Source organism: Natrix helvetica, assembly GCF_964273705.1.
Source record: "Natrix helvetica genome assembly, chromosome: 1".
In the NCBI taxonomy this organism is placed as follows: Eukaryota; Metazoa; Chordata; class Lepidosauria; order Squamata; family Natricidae; genus Natrix; species Natrix helvetica.
Window position 1 is genome coordinate 252,895,754 of NC_138548.1, and position 19,730 is coordinate 252,915,483.

The 19,730-nt window shown below is 35.0% G+C and overlaps 2 protein-coding genes across 4 annotated transcripts in view; one reads left to right on the forward strand and one right to left on the reverse strand.

Moving 5' to 3' along the window:
• Positions 1-19,730, forward strand: part of TBCD (tubulin folding cofactor D) — a 177,794-nt gene that overhangs the window by 44,418 nt on the left and 113,646 nt on the right. For all 3 annotated transcript variants that reach the window (XM_081935046.1, XM_081935048.1, XM_081935047.1), the window contains exons 9-14: positions 1,650-1,695; positions 2,613-2,745; positions 4,204-4,355; positions 5,063-5,123; positions 6,106-6,180; positions 8,011-8,105. In XM_081935046.1, the coding sequence (XP_081791172.1) occupies positions 1,650-1,695; positions 2,613-2,745; positions 4,204-4,355; positions 5,063-5,123; positions 6,106-6,180; positions 8,011-8,105 (562 nt within the window). The remainder of the gene's footprint in view (positions 1-1,649; positions 1,696-2,612; positions 2,746-4,203; positions 4,356-5,062; positions 5,124-6,105; positions 6,181-8,010; positions 8,106-19,730) is intronic.
• ZNF750 (zinc finger protein 750) lies at positions 8,788-18,800 on the reverse strand. The gene is made up of 3 exons (XM_081934332.1): positions 18,700-18,800; positions 12,234-13,825; positions 8,788-10,662 (listed from the first exon to the last, which is right to left on the reverse strand). Exons 2-3 carry the CDS (start codon positions 13,640-13,642, stop codon positions 9,960-9,962), a joined length of 2,112 nt encoding a protein of 703 aa, XP_081790458.1. The 5' UTR covers positions 13,643-13,825; positions 18,700-18,800; the 3' UTR covers positions 8,788-9,959.

Consider the following 19,730-nt stretch of genomic DNA (forward strand, 5'->3'; position numbering starts at 1 on the left):
TTCAGAGTATAAGACGCACCAAGGTTTGGAAGAGGAAAATTAAAAAAAAGTAGGTAGACAGAGGGATAAAGAGGGAGAGAAAAAGAGAGAAATACAGTAGGTAGGTAGGGAGAGAGTAGTTAGGTAGGTAGGTAGATAAAGGGTTGAGGTTTAAGGTTTATTGAATTTATAGACTGCCCCCTCTCCCCGTAGGGACTCGGGGCGGTGTACAGACCGTTCGTGTATAAAACGACAAAACATAACATAAAACACCAGACAAAACAACGCAAACATACCGTCTGTATATACAACCCAAACTAATTAAATAATTAAAAACAATTAGGGGTAGAGAGAGAGAAAAAGAGAGAGAGAGGTAGAGAGAGAGAAAGAGAGAGAGAGGGAGAGAGGGAGAGAGAGAGGGGGGGAGAGAGAGAGAGAGAAATACAGTAGGTAGGTAGGGAGAGAGAGTGTGTGTAGGTAGGTAGAGGGATAGGGAGAGAAAGAGAAATACAATAGAAAGGGAGGGAGGGAGAGAGAGCAGGTAGGTAGGTGGAGGGAGGGAGGGAGGGAGGGAGGGAGAGAGAGAGAGAGAGAGAGAGAGAGAGAGAAATACAGTAGGTAGGGAGGGAGAGAGAGAGAGAGAGAGAGAGTAGGTAGGGAGGGAGATGTTTCCAGGTGTATTTATCCATATGCTGGAGAAGAAAATCACTGACAATCTGCAACACCTAAGACTTTGTTTCTGCAGGCACAGCACTTGATCAATATAATTCTCATCAATCAGTTAAAGAACTTTCCAAAAGGAAGAAAATAGTTTTTGCATTCTCCAAACCTCCCAAAAATGGCCCGTTTTTCGCGAAAACGAGCCTGTTTTTTTCCAAAAAAAAGGCATGAATATCCTTGGGGGGGGGGGGCTTGCAGAGTGCTGCTGCAGGGTGGGGGGCCAAAAACACCCCATTTTTCATGAAAATGGACCCGTTTTTGTCAAAATAAATTGCATGCATAGCCTTATGGAGGCTTATAGAGTGTTCCTGGGGGCTTGGTGGGGGGGAAATTGAGCAAAAAATGCCCTGGTTTTTGCTCATTTCTGCCCTCCCCAACCCCCAGGAGTTCTCTGAAAGCTTCCATAAGGCTATGCATGGCCATTTTGGTGAAGGGGCGGGGCTTTGGGAGGCAAAAAAATGCTGTATTCAGTGTATAAGACGCACCCGGATTTTCACCCTCTTTTTTGAGGAAAAAAGGTGCTTCTTATACTCCGAAAAATACAGTACCTACAATTTTCTCATCTTAAATTGTATTTTATTATTTCAATGGCTCTTCCTGATTTCAGTTTATAATTACATCCAGTACACCCCTAATTACTGGTTCTGGCTCTCAAGTTTTAAACTTTAAGCAAAGAAACCTTTGCTTTCTATATTGTGCAAGTTTTTGCGTTTGAGGTCATAAATATTCTTGCTTGATATAACTATCTTTAAATATCAGCCTGATACCTTATTTAGCCTTCCAGAAGCTTAATGTGATCATGCACACATGTTAAAGTTATGTATTCTGGTTAAGATTAATGTAATATGACAAGAGAAAATCTTGTATCATTACTTCTTGATGCTAATATTTCAAAAAAATAGTTAATATTTTTATTTCATTTGTTCACCAACATATTTTTCTTTTCTTAGGCACAACTTTTCAAACATGGCAAAAGGGAAGATTGTTTACCATATGGTAAGACTCTTCATGGTATCATAAGCATAAAGAGCAAAACATGAGCATGATACAAATTTTTGGTAGTTACAGTTTGAAGCCTTTATACTTCTCTTGACTCGCCTGTTTAAAATAAGTGACTGGAATCCTGAGAACCACAGTTAGAAATAAGCTTATGCAAGGGAGATTTCTTCTCTCCCCTTTCCCTCTGTATCTTCAAAACTTTCTGTGGAAAGTAGAACATCTTAAATAGTACGGCATGCAGTGCAAAAGGAATTAAGTAATATTCAGTAGAGGTATATGGTACAAGGTGCCAATCAGGGACTGTATTTACCAGTCAGTTGTGCTCTCTCCTAAACTTCTAGAAGGTTACTGTAATCATCTGAAAATAATTTGCACATTAGTACAGGATGTCTAAGGCAGAACACATTTGGAGACCAAATTTGAGAACTCAGTCTCGTAGAAAGACAAGTATGGAATACATATATATGAGGGTAGAACAAGAAGCAATGTGTAGAAGCTAATCAAGGAGAGAAGCAACCTAGAACTAAGGAGAAATTTCCTGACAGAACAATTAATCTGTGGAACAACTTGCCTTCAGAAGTTGTGAATGTTCCAACAGTGGAAGTCTTTAAGAAGATGTTGGATAATCATTGGTCTGAAGTGGTGTAGTGTTTCCTGCCTAGGCAGGAGATTGGATTAGAAGACTTCCAAGGTCCCTTCCAACTCTGTTATTCTATCTTATAGTTAACTTCAGTGCAGTGTAAAATGTCTTACGTGTCAGAACTATTTTTCCCCTAACAAAAAAATATTGATTGTAAAAGCTGAGTGTATGTTTCATAGTCTTCTGCTGAAAATATTTTAATACGTGTTTCATATGCATTATACAATGGACAAAAGTGGATATATTTATTGATAGAGAAATGTATTTATTATAGCTTCTACTGTGCTTGAATGTCTTGATAACTGCAAGCTCTTTGAAAGTAACCAAACGATTCTTCGCAAGCTGGGAGTGAAACTTGTTCAGCGACTTGGTCTGACATTTCTTAAGCCAAAGGTGGCAAAGTGGAGGTTTGTTCTTTTCATAATCATGTTTTTACTTGCCTTCTTTCCTTTTATTAGGCTAATCTGAGTTGTAAGATCTATCATTAATAGGAGTAGATAAGTAATAAATCATCTCTCATTCATTTGATGACAAGAAGTTCTGGTTTAGCAATATTTGTGTAGGAATTTTGTCATTCCATAGGTATAAGCAACTTCTTCCTCTATAATTTTAATTACATTACTACTTTACATTTTCTACAGTTTATTTTACAGTTAAATGGTCCTTTCAAAGTTAAATTTAGGACTATGGAGAAAAGCAAATCTTAGCAGGGGTATTGTTTTAAAAGGTTTAGATAAAGTTGTGATGCTTCTTCTTTTTCTTCTATCATGTTTATCCTTTGCCTCCTTGAAAGTGCCAGTACTGAAAAACATAATTAGGCTGTTAAAAAATTTCCTCCCACTAAAATACACATTGTAACACTAGGAGTAGCAAGAATAAAGGGCATGTAGGTGTGGGTGAAGCTGATGGGTCTGCAAATCAGCATGAAACGCAGCAGCCAGAAAAGATGGTCTGCCTCCACTATCCACAGCCCTGGGAGCTCAGTTTGGTCCTGGGGATTTGGTGCTTACCTGTCAGTTTTTGGGGACCATACAAGAACAGTCAGTTTTTCTTGACTCCTGGCTGAAAGAATGAACAATTACTTTGAACTAATATGGATTATGTTACTAAAACCTATTAAACATTAGGCAGTTTGCTCAAGCAATAATTAAAGAAAAATGTATTTCTTAAGTTATAAACTATGTCCACAAAGCTTGAGCTTAGATTGCACATTTTATACATTTAAATATATTCATATTTAAATATAAATATTTACATTCTATTTAATTAATACATAATTTACAGGTATTTTATTGGTGAAATTGCCTCTAGATCAGGGGTGTCAAACTCAAGGCCCGGAGGCCAGATCCAGCCCACTGAGTGCTTAGATCTAACTCGCAGGGCCAACTTGGAAACAGCGAAGGACTGGCCCACAGGGCCTCTGTCAGTGAAAATGGATCTTGGGAGGGCCGCATACAGCTCTCCTGAGCTCAGCTTTTGCTGGCAGAAGGTTGCAGGAGGCCGTCACAGCTGAAAACGGAGCTTGGGAGCCCTTTTTTGCTGTCAGCGCACTTGGGACACCACAAGCACCCCCAACATGTGTGATATCAAGCTGGCCACTCCCACCCTGGCCATGCCCACATCGGCCCCCTGAGGTCAAGCACAATCTTGATGTGTCCCTCAATGAAATTGAGTTTGACACCCCTGCTCTAGATAATGCTGTGTGACATGATAATAGCAAAATGTCAGCACAAATTTTCCTCAAAAATTATTTCACCAGTGACAGAAAGTTTACATTTATTTTTAAAATCTACTTCATGGGTATTTTGAAGATAACGTCTTTGCTCGCTGCTAAAAATATAACCATTGTGAAACTACATTTCCAGGTATCAACGGGGATTCCGATCTTTAGCTGCAAATCTACAGTTTTCTAGTGGAGGTCTCATTCCGCAGAAAATAGAAAATGTAACAGTTAACACAGGAGAGGAGGAGGAAGAGGAGGAATACGACATTCCAGGAGAGGTTGAAAATGTTATAGGTACGTATGTTTGATCAAAACAATGTAAGATCTGATATCCTGACCAATGTGGTTTATGAATCTGATGTATTGATTTATATGCAATTCCTTATGTTATCTGGTAGGAAACTATATAAATAGTGTTACGTTATCTTTGTTTCATAGTTTTAAAAAATAATATTATTTATATCTGGGCATCATACTTTTAATTCTTCCTCTTAGTTTTCATGGTTAAGGCGGGACTAGAATTCAGAGTCTCTCGCTTTCCACCTGGTGCCTTAACCACTAGACCAAACTGACTCTATGTTATTGAAATTATTATTAATTTGATTTGTATCCAAATTAAACATACCTGTAACTAACAATAATATTTTGTGCATGCTGTTGTACTGATGTTATTTGCGCTTTTTGGTTATTGTTCTTGACATTGTTTTGAATTATGAGTCCCTTCCTTTCATGCTCTATTTTGACTTTTCTCACATGATTAATTTGATCTTCTTTTTAAAGAAGTGTTTAGAATTCTTTGTGACAGATCCGCTAAAATTAACAAAGAAACAAACATGGTTTTTGTGTACAAAATCATGTTTAGGAACAAATCACTATCCTCAGCACTCCAGTAAGATTTGGAGATGTATCCTAATGAAGCTAGAAATGATGAATTGGCAAGAGAAAAACAATGTTTGATTGCCTTGAATTCATGTTATCATTTTAAAAACATTTTTTCACAGAACAATTGTTGATTGGATTAAAAGACAAAGATACTATTGTGAGATGGTCTGCAGCAAAAGGGTATGTGTTCTTGAGTTAAACTGATTTACACAATTTAATCTGTAAATATTGGTAACTAGAATGATAGGGAACACGGTGCTATTAAATATTCTGTTTAATATAGCAAAACACAAGGCCTTGTTTATGGATTCATTTGATCTTTGTTGTAATATTTACCTTTTTCATGTTTGGATTATATTCTAAATTATGACATCTTTTCCTATGCTTTATTTATTATTATTTAGTATTTCCTATTTTAAAAATACTGAGACCATTTTCAGTAGTTATATTTATAGCCATAGCCAATTTCATTAGTAATAAAAACATAGTAATAAATAAACAAATAAATTCATGTCTCAAACACTGGGAAGCAATTACATTGAGATGCACATTCTTTATTGTAATTTGTTTGATTGTTGTGAGCTGCCCATAATGGTTGAGAATTGGATGATTTACAAGTTTAAAATTTAAATTATTATTATGAGCCTTTGTTTAGTGTTGAATAACAATATATATTTAAATGAAAAAGGACTGTATTTATACATGCTTTTTCTTCATTTGGTGGCAAAGATTTCCAAAGCAATAAACAATGCATATCTAAAAATCCAGAAATAGAATAAGAACACTTATGACAGCAAATAATTTAAGGCTTTACTGGGGCCTGATATGTGTCTTGCCTTCTTCTTATAAATGGATCAGAGACCATAACATAGGAACATACCCGAAATGTATTTATAGGAATGTGATCTGGTAATGGAAGAATTAAACGTTACAGGTGATCTACTTTGGCATGTCTGTGCTATAGAGAATGCAGATACAAAATCTGAACTATTTAATCTTCAGTTGAAAATAAATTTGCAGGATCAATAATCTATATTATGGAATTATAGATTTGAATTTCAAAATTGCAAAGCTCAGATTTCAGGAGCATAGCTATCTTTATGAAAAACATGGCAAACAGAGACTGTTGAAAGTCTTAATAAAGTGCTGCTCTTTTTTTCAGGATTGGCAGGTTGACTGGAAGGCTGCCAAAAGAGTTAGCTGATGATGTTGTTGGGTCTGTATTAGAATGCTTCAGGTAATACCTTATATTTAGCTTTTTTCAGAAATGAAATTTTATCCATAAAACATTTCTCAAGCAGAAGCATAGAAGTTAGATTCCAAAATGGAAATATATTTTTAAAAGCATAACTCATTGTATCGTAGTATCTAATTAAATGATTTGGTTTGATGCCTGTATACCGATGTAAGAAAGAGTCTATATTTTTAGTCTTTTATCTGACAAAATGCTATCATAGAATGAGGAAATGTGCAAAATAAAGATGAATGGTATCTCCAAATTTAGATTTGAAGAGTTATGCTCCATAGGGTTAGCAAATTATGTTATAAAGAAAACAATTCTCCAAAATGTTGCCCATTTGATGCTTGAAAGTCTTCATTTCCCCTTTATCACAATCTAAATGTTTTTATTTTTGACAAACAGCACAGACCAACAATTCATAGCTAGAAATGAGATACAGATTTCAATGCTCTGCAATTCTTATCACCATTCTCTGTACCTGGAAAATCCACAATTCTTGATAGGTAACCTGTTTTTCCTTAATTGAGAAACAGGTTGATGTACTGAACACCCCAAAATATTAAATCATATTTACATGTTGGTTTACCATCATGGTTTATTCGAAAACTGATACTTATTTTTAGCATGCTTTCGATTTGAACCTTTTTTTTCCTGTTAAAATTGGTTATAATGTTTCAGATTACAATCTCAATCTGGTTTTTTTGAGGACTAAGAGGTTTCAGATTTTTATAGTGTCAGTTTTTTATAGAGATTTAGTTCTCAAACTTTGCGCTATTGTGCCAGGACACCTTAGGAAATTCACATGGATGCCGCAGAATTGCAAATTACTAGTTTGAGGTAGTTCATGGTTTAGACCTAAGGGGTGTGAAAAAGAATTGTCGACATTAAGGGCACCATGAAGTGCCAAAGTTTGGGAATCTTTGCTATTGGGCATAGAAAGATAATTGTTTTAATAATATATATTTTTTAAAAAACTAATGTACACCAATGCAACTTGCAAAAAAGGAGAAAAGTGCAGTTTCACTTTGGGATTTTTGTTAGATTGATTTTAAAGAAAATTTTATTTGATTTTATGTTTTGCTGCACAATTACACGGCATCATGTAAGATGCTTCTTTGGCATACACTTTAAAATCAGAATTATTTATTTTATTTATTTTAGAAAATTTATATTGCCACCTACTTGCACATGGTGATTCAAGGCGGCTTACACCAATAAAAAAACCATATAAAAGAAATAAAACGAATAATAATAAAATAAATAAAATAATAACCCCCTCCCATCCTGGCGACAATACACAAACCATTTAATGGACTCCATCCCGCTGTGGGTTCCCCAGGCCCACTGATCATCTTCAGCACCTTCCAAAAGAGTGTTAGAATGGGGGACAATCTAATGTCTGGAGGAATAATGTTCCAGAGAGTGGGAGCCACCGTAGAGAAGGCCTTTCCTCTGGGTCCCCGCCAGATGTATCTGCCTAGGAGATGGGATCCGCAACATTCCTTGACTCCCCACTCTAGTGGGTCGGATACATGTGGCCGTAAGAGATGATTCCTCAGATAATCTGCTCCCAAGCCATGGGGGGCTTTAAAGGTGCAACCAGCACCCTGAATTGCACCTAGAAGCAAATCGGCAATCAATGCAGTTCCCACAGGAGAGGTGATACATGTGCACACCGAGGTCTGCACAAAACCATGTGGGTTGCTGCATTTTGCACCAACTGAAGTTTTCAGATGCTCTTCAGGGGCAGCCCCATGTAAAGCACGTTGCAATAGTCAAGAAAAATTAAGAAAAATCATCTTAAAATCCTGTTTTCTAAAACTGCAGTTTTCAGGAAACTGATAATACGTGGCATGGTGGATGTTTGGCACTGGCTGAATTGGGAAGAAGAGGCTTGTTACTGCCTTCCCGGCTATCAGATGGTAAGTGTTTTCTAAGCTGAGCTGAACCAAAAATAAAGCCCCTCAAAATAAAGTTAGATTTTGCTTTGGTAGAATTATAATCTAAGCCAGCTTTTGGCTAAAACTGGGTAGGTAGTAGTCTAGCTTTCCAAAGGTTAGGGAGTGCCATTGTTGGCTCTCCTTCTGAATATTTTAGATGTGCAAAACATCTCATTAGGGGGAGGTAATACCATCAGTCACTGTAGTCTATAGCACCATATAGTTGTTTGTATTTTCAGAGTCTGAGGGAAATTTATATCCTGGCCACCTGGATGTTCCTTTCTTATTATTTAAGATAACGAGAGCACTAATTGTCTCCTTTAGTAAAAGTTGTCAGTTACCATCATTAAATAAGAACTACCTGTACAATCTTCATTAATCACTTATCATACATGGGCCAGATCTTCTAAAGACTTGACATTCTAATGGCTGTGGATAATAGTCATACTATTTATACATTCCAATTGTACCCCATGTAAATACAGTGATTCTTGAATAATGTAACTTTTCTTCAATTCCGATCAAAAGAACAATGAGTTGCTATGATTTACATTTTCCAGGACTTCTTTGAATTTTGTAATTTTGATGATAAAAGTATAACGAGAAAGAAAGATGTATTTTAGGATGAAATGTACTAAAATGCATATACTTCAGTAAATTACACAGAAAGGTATATTTTACTGGAAAATATTCACCATATGTACATAAATAACATTTAAATACAGCTCTTAGGATACATATTTGATTTTTGTGCATTTTTTAAAAAATTGAGTTTTACACTAGAAATGGAATATATACTAAACAAATACAACATTGGCATGAATCAGAAATAGAATGATCTAATTTTCTCCAGCTAAACATTGTTACAAACTGATACTTAAAAAGATACGTTAAGTTGTAACTTTCTGAGGAATATTCATAATGATAAAGAGTTATCTGTAGCCTTTGCAAGCTGTTTCTGCTACAGTATAAATAATATTGTAAAAAGAGGAAAAATTACTGTAACATGTGAAATGGTAAATCATTACTAACAAGTCTATGAAACATTCACTGATACCTATAGTATACAATCTCTTTAGTGCTACAAACTCATATGGATGCAAAATATAGAATTCACAACATAGGATTCCTTCTAATATGGGTTGAAATAAATAATTTCTTGATTCGCATTTCTCTCAGTACTTGGGACCTGAAGTTGCAGTTTATCCAACATGTAAGCATCTGTGTGGGGTCTCTATTTTGTTTAAGTCCTACATTTTAATTAATTCAATTAATTTAGGACTTAAAATTTGGACTATAACATTTTTATATTGGGCCATTCAACTTGGGAAAAACACAATACCCAAACTGTAATTTAGAAAGGTTTAATATGAGTGCTCTAATATTTTCTCAATGAAAATTCAATAACACTAAGCTTAAGCAATTGGAAATTTTCATTCTTAAAATATTGATAAAACAGCAAAAATACACTGGACAATAAAAAACGTAAAACAAAAAAATTTGAAAATGAAGTTAGTTAGAGCTGCATAGAATGCTCTAATATCCAGAATGTGCTTCTAACAGCTCATTTTTGGAATAAATTGTTTTCCCAATAGTGCATTTATGAAACATGTTTGTACAATAGTGCATTTAAGAAATTATCATTTAGCTTCAGTTTTACATTTAAATGTTCAATTACTTTAAAATGTATATACAAGACATTTTAATATTTACATAGTTCAACTGAACAAAATAAATGAATCTGCAAAGTAAAATTTTGGTACTGAAAAAAATGTTTAGTATTTTTGTTGGATAGTGTGTACATATGAACTCTTCTGGATATTTGGTGGAACAATATTATGCTATCCTTGTTCTCTTTCTCAAAGTGAACACTCGACTGCATTCATTTGTTCTTACTCTTTTGGTTCCTTGTACTTTTGTTGCTTCTCTGTGATTGGTCCTTTTTTGTCCTTTTGCTTTCTTACAATGATTGTTCTGGGTTTCGGATGGTTCAGCGATGGACTCGGCATATTGAGAATTGATCTCTTGCTTATTTTTCTCTGCGCTCTCTTTTTGAACTGTACTTGGACTGTAGGAAGCTAATTGACACAGAGCAACAGCTGCAGTTTGTTTCTGCTCATCACAACTCTCAATTGTCTGTGTTTCCTCCACTTCTTTTATAGGCATCACAGTAAGAGGCTTACTGAAGGAACCTTTATCTGTTTGATTCTTTGGGTTACATATTTCTGTCCCCAAATGTTTATTTTCAGCTTTTTGAAGGTTATAATCTTTAGGTTCATATAATGAGTTCTGAAGACATACATTTATATGATAGTTGTCCTTCACTGAAAGGTTCAAAGGCATTTCCTGCAGTTCCATGCAGGTCTGGTTTTCTGTTGGGAAAGTGCTTGTATACGTTTGTGCATCGACTAAGTTTGCATCTGGTTTCTTGGAAAGATTAAGCGGTGAATCATCTGAATCATCTTCGGAACTGGACAAAGGATCCTCATTACTATCATTTCCATGCTGTACATTTTCCTTTTCATTAGCGATGTCACTACTGAGAAGAAAAACGGAAAATGTTATTGTGTAATTAGACAAAATACTTAAATGGGGTAGATATCTTGAATTAGAAATGAAACAAATTGCTTGCATATAAGCTATTATACAAATTCTATTGTTGTTACATACAGACACACTCCCCATTGTTATGTATGCATTTTTTTACGTGGTTAATATTTTTGCACACGTGACATAGTTTTAAATCTCAGGTGACATGTGAGCAGTTTATACATTTTGGCTTATTTTCGCGAGAAGTTAAGATGATTACATAAAAAAAAATTTGAAGTCAATCTGTGCATCGTATATACTGTGAAATATATATTTCATTGTGATTAAGTACTATAGTTTAGCAATAGGCATCGGAATGTAGCAAGGATTTTCCAATAATTCTGTTAAAAATAAGGCCTATTGTATAAGGATTATTGGAAGTGAGACGTTAAAAACACACAATGGGAAGAGGCCATTTTGGCCATTGTTATATTCTGCCTATTGTAAAAAAAAAATTATGCAGGGGTTTCCCTGAGACCTAAAAGTTATTTCAAATGTTCCTCCAGAATAAAAAGTTTTTAAAAGGCTGGTCTAAAATCTTTTTCATGAAATGAAATATTCAGTGCTTAATCCTAATTGTATTGCTATTTTAATCAAAATGTTTTTTTATTCCATAGATTTTTCTGGTGTTCGTTTATATTGACTGGGTTTGCATCATATTACTATCTTTATATAATTTTGTTCTCCTACACTACCTAGGGTAAAAAATGGTGAATAAGTATAATATAAATACAGTAAATGGCATTGTATGTATAAATAACTATATAAATGGCAACTTTTAAGTTAGCAATCCTGTGCATGCTTAATATTTCATTCACTATTTGCATGATGCTTATATGTGCATAAATGTGCATAAGGTTAGGTTATAAAGTAAAGAATAAAATAAAAGCAAAAAAGGAGTTTATAATTTTGTACTGTGGTTGGCATGTTTAATTAGTACAACAATATTTTTTACTACAATTCCTACTATCTTTCATGTGTTATCTTGTTATTTGCCATGCATACCATTTCCTTATTTAATTTAATTTAGAATAATAACACAATAAGTATAGAATGAATTAGACCAGACATTTCTTTGAAAGGCAAAAGTACAATTCCATTGACTATATTCTTCCCCATTATCCCTCCAAAGCCCCTGCTGTCCTATCTGTTTTTTCATTGGATAGAGAGAAGAGAAATGTCTTTTCTCATTCAGCACTCAGAACTGCAAATTACTGGGCCAGAGCCAAGCAAAAAAGAGGTAATGATGAACAAGAGGAAAAAAAGTTCGAATTAGGATAGCCTTGCTCATTGGTATGTAGCCCTTGTAAGAATATCCCCCCCCCTCTTTTAAAATAAACTTTCCCACCCAGCTATATATAGTTGCAGCCCATGTATTTCCTAGTTGCCGTGTGTTTTCCAGTTTGACAAGTAATGAAATATGTCCTAGGAGGCCCTATGTAATGTATCTTGAGGGCATGTTTGCTTTCACTATAGACTTTAGCAGGAAAAAAAGTTTTAAAAGGACATTTGACATTTTACCTTTTAGGAGAATTTCCTTTCTCTTCCTTTGATACAGGCGGGGGAGATTGATCTGTACTTTTCCTCACGGGTCTGAATGCTGTAAAACTTTCTTCAGGTTGATCACATTTGTTAGTAACTGAAGTTGATTTATTAGAAAGATCAAATAGGCCTTCACAACCATGGCTAGTTTGAGTGAAGTTTGTTGGGCTGGGTCTTCCTGGGGATCCAGTTGCTGCACTTCCAGCACGAGGGCTCATTTTGGCGTTTTCTCTTTCATTTTGATCTTCTTTAGAATGACCTTTGTTATGCAGCATAGGTATTTCCTTTTCATAGTCATCTATTTTTTTATGAGAATTTTGTGATGATAACCTGGCTGGACTTGAAGAATGCGGATATAGCAAGGTTGTTTCCTCCATTAAATGAGAATTTGTGTCTCTGTTAATATCTGCAATATGTGGCAGCCTATAAAATGCTGATTCTGTTGGCCTACAAAATCCATATGGCACTGAAAGATTTGGACGATATGGCTGGAATAAGCGGTAGTGCTCGTATGTTGCTGGATTGATTGGTTTAGGAAGTGGTCCTGGATGAGGAAGAAAATGTCTTTGATCTTGAGAGCTGTAGACAGACAACACTGAACTTTCACACTCATGAGAGTTTCCTGAGAGGAAGTAAGGTGCATAGATAGCTAATCCATGTTCATACAGTGAAGGTGAATATTCTGGAATCATGGGTTGTACATAAGATGGAATGGAGGTGAAACTTTTTGCAGATGTAATTTTATGAGTAAACTCTGGGCTAATAATTGTACCATCTGTTTTCCATAGATTGTTTGGAGCATGAAAGGCTGACTTTGTTGGAAAGGGTGAGCCTTTATTTGAATCGGAAAGAGAACTTAATTGAGACATATCATTATTGTCTTTATTGTGCCGATGCTCTCCCACTGGAACAAATGCAGAAGGCCTTACGATGCCTTCAAGAGCAGACTGCACATTGATTGTACTTTCTTTTTCATTACAAAGAAGAGTTAGTTCCTTTTCAGTAGGTGGTTTTGGTCCATGCACTGATATATTTGTCACTTGGTTTTGAATTTCCATATTTTCCTTGGAGTCATCTTTGGCAAATGCATATTGAGGTTTAGAATCAAAATTTGAGAGGACCTTGGAAGAAGTTGGTTTGGCTGCAGTGTCTACCTGAGTGATCTGCTTAGTCTCCAAAGAATTTGACTTTGAACATTTGACAACACGATCTTGTTCTGTCACCAGCGTAATGGAGTTTTTGCAAAGCCCATACTTCATATGGTTAAAAAGATGTGATTTCTCATTGCAGGTAAAGGGGCACTGAAAGCACTTGAATTTAAATGGTTTTCCTGGAGGTCTGGGGATATAATGAGGTTTTTTTGGTTTGCGCTCTTTGAGAAGGCTCATCTTCTAGTCAGATGTTACCTTTAGGATTGTCCTTATGGCAATTCGTTAACAGAGCTTTAGTTCATTTAAAATTAATTTTTGCTTTTTAATGTTTCTTCCAGCTCAAAGAAAAACTTTCCAAAAGATTTGATATGAAGGCAGTTTTGGAAATGTCAGGAAAGAACGGCGCTTGCAAACAGGAAACTGTAATACAAAAATTAGTGTTAGAAAGATTAGAGTCCTTTTTATTAGGATCAAGCATATGCACGTCTCTGTCTTCTGGGCTGAGACATTCTGTTATTTATTTATTTAGAATATATTCATTATGTAACTATTCCACCTTTTCTCCTGAGCTGAAGCCGAATATATAGCATTTCTACTTTTTTTTTCCTCCACAGCAACAACTTGTCGGTTAGGTTGGTATGAAAGACACTCGTTGAGTTTCTACGGCTGAGAGTGGGCTTGAATTTGAATCTCTCTGTTTCTAGTCTAAAATCTTAACTGCTACATTATCCTGGCTCTGAATTTTCCATTCTTCTCTGAAATGTACCTGAAGACTATGGGTCGTTTTCTGTTCTGGAAGATTTATATCTTGAAAATGGTATTTATGCTATGGCCAAATGTTTTGGGATACAAATGAAAATATTCAGGAAACAGATGAAACTGAACAAAACTGAACAACCGGGTGGGGAAATAGAATCTTTGGAGAAGGGTATAAGTAGGTCATCAGGACGAAGATTATTCCCAGGATACTATCTGAGTAGAATGACATTTAGATGTCAAGACAAAGGTGCTAGAACACAATGAATCAGCCCATCACAGTGGTGCTGCACTCTTTTAGAAAACTCAGGTCTACAACATAGAGTCGAGTCTTTATTTCTCCTTGCTGATATATCTTGCATTTATATTTTAGTGAGTTATCACCAGTTCTAAAATATCTCTCCTGGACAAGACATAGCTCTCTCTAAAAGTGGAGATGTAGCCATTTATATGTGAAATGATCATTCTGCCCTTTAGTATGACTACTGAATCTCTTTGACCTTTTTGCCACACACTCCTCATTGTAAAAGAGTTCTCCATCATTTGCTGTGGCTCTTGCCATCCTGAATAACTTGATGCCATACTCAGACTTAACTGTATGGGTTTGCCCCTGAATCCAAATGAATTACAAGTATGAGAAAAGTGAAGCTAATTTAGAAGAATCTTAGCCTTTACAAACAAGATTGCCCTAAGGGGAAGCACCTAAGTCTGGAGTAGCACCCTAATTAAATGACCTGAGGTTCAGGGGTGTCTCCTACCTGAAATTCTAGTTGAATTAATTAAAGAGAACTCTTATAAACAGCACTGGAAGACTATCCACTCAGGATGTGATGGGGAAAGATGAAAGCAGAGGGAGAGGGAGCTGTAGGTGGATGAGACTACATGAAGAGAAGGCAGGTCCTGGTAACAAAAGTAGAAGCTTAAGTATAATCCAGTTGAGCCAGTTGGGGAAAGAGGAAGAGATTCCATGCTAGGGAGAAGTAGGGTGGAGTGGGATTGACTTCATCCTGGAGAGCTGACCCAGCTCTACTAGAGAGCAAAGAAGCTTTTTAAGCAGCCTAAGCAAATATTTAAGGACTGGGTAGTATGCATAATTTGCAACATCCCACAGTGAGTCTGCTGTTAAGTTATGAAATGACATCTTGTTGCAATTTCTTTGTTGGTTTCTAATTATGTTAGAACTCACTGTTGTGTAGCATGGCTAGTCTCTAAGGTATAAAAAATAAGAGTCCAGCATCCATTGATTTATAGAGGCATAATCTACTTGCTTTCTCTTGGAAATAAAACAAATGGATACTTTTAATACAGGCTGGTGATTTGCTCTGCAGATAAGTCAGACGGGCTTGTATTAACTTGTTCCATTATGTGTACTGATTCTGAAGGCGTGAGAATCTCTTAGAGTCATGTTCTCATGATTTTATAGATGTGTTATGGCAGAGATCTAAAAAGTGATGATTTCATCATGAACTGTAAGCACTATTATCAAAATGATGACTGTTGCAAAACCACATACTGTATCTGTTACCCGAAACTACAGTAATACAGGGAAGCGATGGCTTTACAATTTCTTGAAAACTTTTTCCCCATTAATGTTTAAACTACAAACTAAAGTAAACACAGAGTATCTAATATTTTAAATGTAAAAATATTATACATGTGATTACAAATTAAACTATATACTTTGTAATTCCTTAAAAACAAATATATGTCAAAATAAATTATGTGGGTCTTCCTGGATTTTTAAATTCATACTTGTGAATGAAAATTCACGCCATACTTTTTTTAAATTTTTACAATGTCATTTGACCTCCTGTTACTTTTGAACTTAATATTTTTCTGTTCATTATGAAAGATTGACCCGTCATTTACAATATCAAAATGTATTTCATTCTGAATGAATTTTGCTTTCCTTTAATTCATTACATACTGGTTTATTAGTGATATTTGTAGAATATCGTTCCATAAAAGATGAAAAAGTAATTTTTATTTTCTTCTGATACAGGTTAGAATGTAAAAGATGCTTAAGACAAATTTGGTGGGGCTTTTTCAGCTGCTATTTCCAAATTTGGAATACTTCAAGCAAGTACAATTAAATATAGGTGCTATTTGAAAATTGTAAGCCCTAGTATGGGTGACTCGTTGGGTCTCAGGTACAGAAATAGTAGTGCAGTTTGGAGGATAATTAAATAGCAAGTGAATGTTAGTATATTAGCTTTCTGACATAGTTGCTTGAATTAATTTCTATGTGCACATTAATTTATTTGGACAATAACAGAAAATAAATACCCATCATAAAGCAGCAAAATAGTGCCTGAATGTAATTTTAAATTTAGATAATGCTGTATAATCTAAGTGAAAGGTTTGGTGAGTTCAGCTTATGTCTAAAGTACTCTTCGTGCTAGCTTTGTGTGAAGTAAGCTATGTAGTCTATTGTAGCCAAGTCAGGAGTCTGATAACAAGTTTTCAGACTAACATTTTATTAATGAAATAATTAGTATCTGATGATGTGATATTACAATTCACAAAAACTTATTCCTTTCAACAAAATTTATTAGTCTGAAAAGGAGCTACCAGTTTCTTTCCAACCTTTGTACTAATTTATAAGCCTCTGTGCAAATAATACTTCAAGTTACTGTTGCCACAACAAGCTGTCCCCAAGGTTTACAAAGCCAATAGCAGTTTGAATTTTTATTCTGATATAAGAGTATACTGAAATACAATAAAAGGTTGCTCAGTATGCATCATTAATTCTTGAAGAACAAAAAAAGGAAAAAAAAAGTAGTACGTGTTTCCTTGCTAAAACTAAATTTCTATTAATTTATTGCAGAGTTAAAGCAAACTTCGAATTTCTATGGATAATTATAATGTGTATGGGAACTTGCATCTCAGTTTCTAAGACTGAGATAACAGATAACTTAATAATCAAACTTTTTTTGAAATAATAATTTCAAATAGAGAAAATAATCTTTACAGCAAAAATCTATGTAAATAATAATATATGTACGCTGTTAAATTGATTTCCCTGCGAATAAATATAGAATTGCAGTCCTAAGTATTCCATAATATATTTGGAATGAACGTGGATGACTTTAACTATAGATTGGTACAGGCTTGTGATAAATATGAATTTTGCTTGGTATATAAAAACATGAATTGCCATTCCTAGTTTTAAAAAAAGAAATATTACCTGAAGATGTAAGTAATAGAGTTAAAATGAAATACATATTTCTATTTTTGTGAAACAAAACAACCTAAACTGAAACAGTGCTAGTGCCAGGTAGATACATGTGGACTGGACATACATTTTCTGATTCTAGCACTGTTTCTGTGTTTTTCCGATTAAACTGGTAGTGGTCATGGCTCTGAAAGGATGTGCTTTTATAGATTTGGGAGTAAATTTGAAGTCTTGTTTGGCCTTATATACATCTTTTTAAAAAGACAAATCTATATTAATTTTTGTTAGCCTGTGTAAATATTTTGAATTCAGCACTGAGAAATAATCATAATACTTTCCCAATATACAGTATTTCATTTTTAAAAAAAACATTCAAAAGTGCTGTTTCAAAATATTCTTTAGAGTACATTTGTGTAATGATCTTGCTTAATATATCATAGCTACGGCTGGCTACGCAACCATTTTTAAGGAACATTATGCATATGGTCTGCTGCTGTTGCAGCATTCTTTTTGTGATATTGATCTAGGTGACGAGTCTTTGTTGAGGTGGAGCATTTTAGAAGGGCATGCTATGATTAAAATATTGTGATGTGGCATTATTGCATAACTTAAAATCATGCCACTGTCACCTATCCAGCATTTTGCAAGAATGAGATTTCTGAGTTTTATTCCAGCCCAGATTTTCCAATGATTAGCTACTCCACCCTTCTGGATTGCTAATGTTTAAAACTAAAATGAGTGATTTTATTAACAAAAAAAAAATATTGCATGCTTGATGATGGATGAACTATAACGAAAAAAGATTTTACATTTCTAAATTCCAAGCACAAGAATTATTTGGTTCTTCATTTTTAAAGCAACTAATTTCCAAAGTAAATTAGCAATACAATAGACTTTTATCTCACATATTTCACACGTACACACAACCCTTAACAAAGTCTTAACTGTGACTGTCATAACAACTGATATTTTACTCATTTGAATACATCAGAAAACTTGGCTTCTTAATTTAAATATTTAAACAAGTAAGAATATTTCACTTGAATGTGTTAAATGAGGGAATTTTAAAAGTTGTATTTTACACTGAAAATTAATAAATTCATCTTAACAATAGCTGTAATAGCACTCTAGCTTGGATATAATAATATAGTAAATAGACAAGGTTTTGTACAGGTTTAAATAACAAATTGCACATTATATCATAAATCTGCTTTTAAGAATAATGCACCTGTACTGGAAAAACTGTCTTGCCATAAAGGCAGAACATGCTAAGGAATACACTTAACTAACATACTTTAGTTAGCTGCTTGTCTTTTCTTTTAAACCATTTTGAAAATTGTTCAGTGATAGAAAGTTAACTTACCTGCGAGTTTGGGAACTCAGATCCAAGTTGTTCGGAACTATTAAACTGTTGCTGTCAGTGTTGAGAGAGAAGTACCTGTTCACTGCCTGATTAAGTGAAACTGAAGGAGGCTGTTTCAATGGGAGGGACTTAAAAGTGTAGGAGTTAAGCCCTGAGGGTGTAGAGATGCACCTGATATTACTTCAGCCTGAAGCTACAGTTCATGTGTTTCCCTCTATTGCTTTCATTTGATGTTGCCTCAGCATTCAAGCTATCTAGCAGAACTTTTGTCATGTCTGTTGCCTTCAACAAGCAGTATTTGTGCCACTCTCTGAGTGAATAGCCTCCTGTCAAGGGGAATGGAACATGACACAGGCACGTTTCTCAGTTTAAAATCTTTGAAATCGTTTCTGAGAAACAGGGAGTTTATAACTTAAGACCAAATGATCATTGCAGGCTGCAACCCAGGACATGACTTGGTTTGTATTTTCTTATCCTGGTCTTTCAGCAAGAATAGTTGTATTCTGTAACATAGCTTCCACCTCCCCCCTGTGTTTGTCCTCGTGATAACTTCTGTCCAGAAACGGCAAGACTGTGTGCTGTAGAAACCTGCCAAAGCTTGTCAGCTGTTGGCAGCCATAGGATTGTAAGTGGAACCAAGTCATTTCAGCAGGACATGGATTAAGTTAAACAGTCAGTAAGCATATTGTATGAGAATTGTACTATTATTGCATGATTACTGTGTGTTACATTTTGTGTGTGTGAGTGTGTGTGTGTATATATATATATATATATATATATATATATATATATATATATATATATGTGTGTGTGTGTGTGTGTGTGTGTGTGTGTGTGTGTGTGTTGCATTTGTGCTGATAAAAAAATAAAGGGAGACTAGTATAGATCTATTTCAAGCTATTTAGCTCTCATCAGCTAGCCATACCCTTACTGGGAATTGAACCTGGGCTGTATTACATATTAGGCAGTTGTATTGGCCACTAAGCCATAGGCTCTCCTCCTTTATCAGCTAAGCCAGGGAAATAGGTATG

Excerpts from the sequence above, each read along its gene's own strand:
- ZNF750 (XM_081934332.1), bottom strand. The coding sequence starts at position 13,642 with ATGAGCCTTCTCAAAGAGCGCAAACCAAAAAAACCTCATTATATCCCC. Across the intron at positions 10,663-12,233 it reads AAAGGAAATTCTCCTAAAAG|TAGTGACATCGCTAATGAAA; the intron begins GTAAAATGTCAA and ends TTTTCTTCTCAG.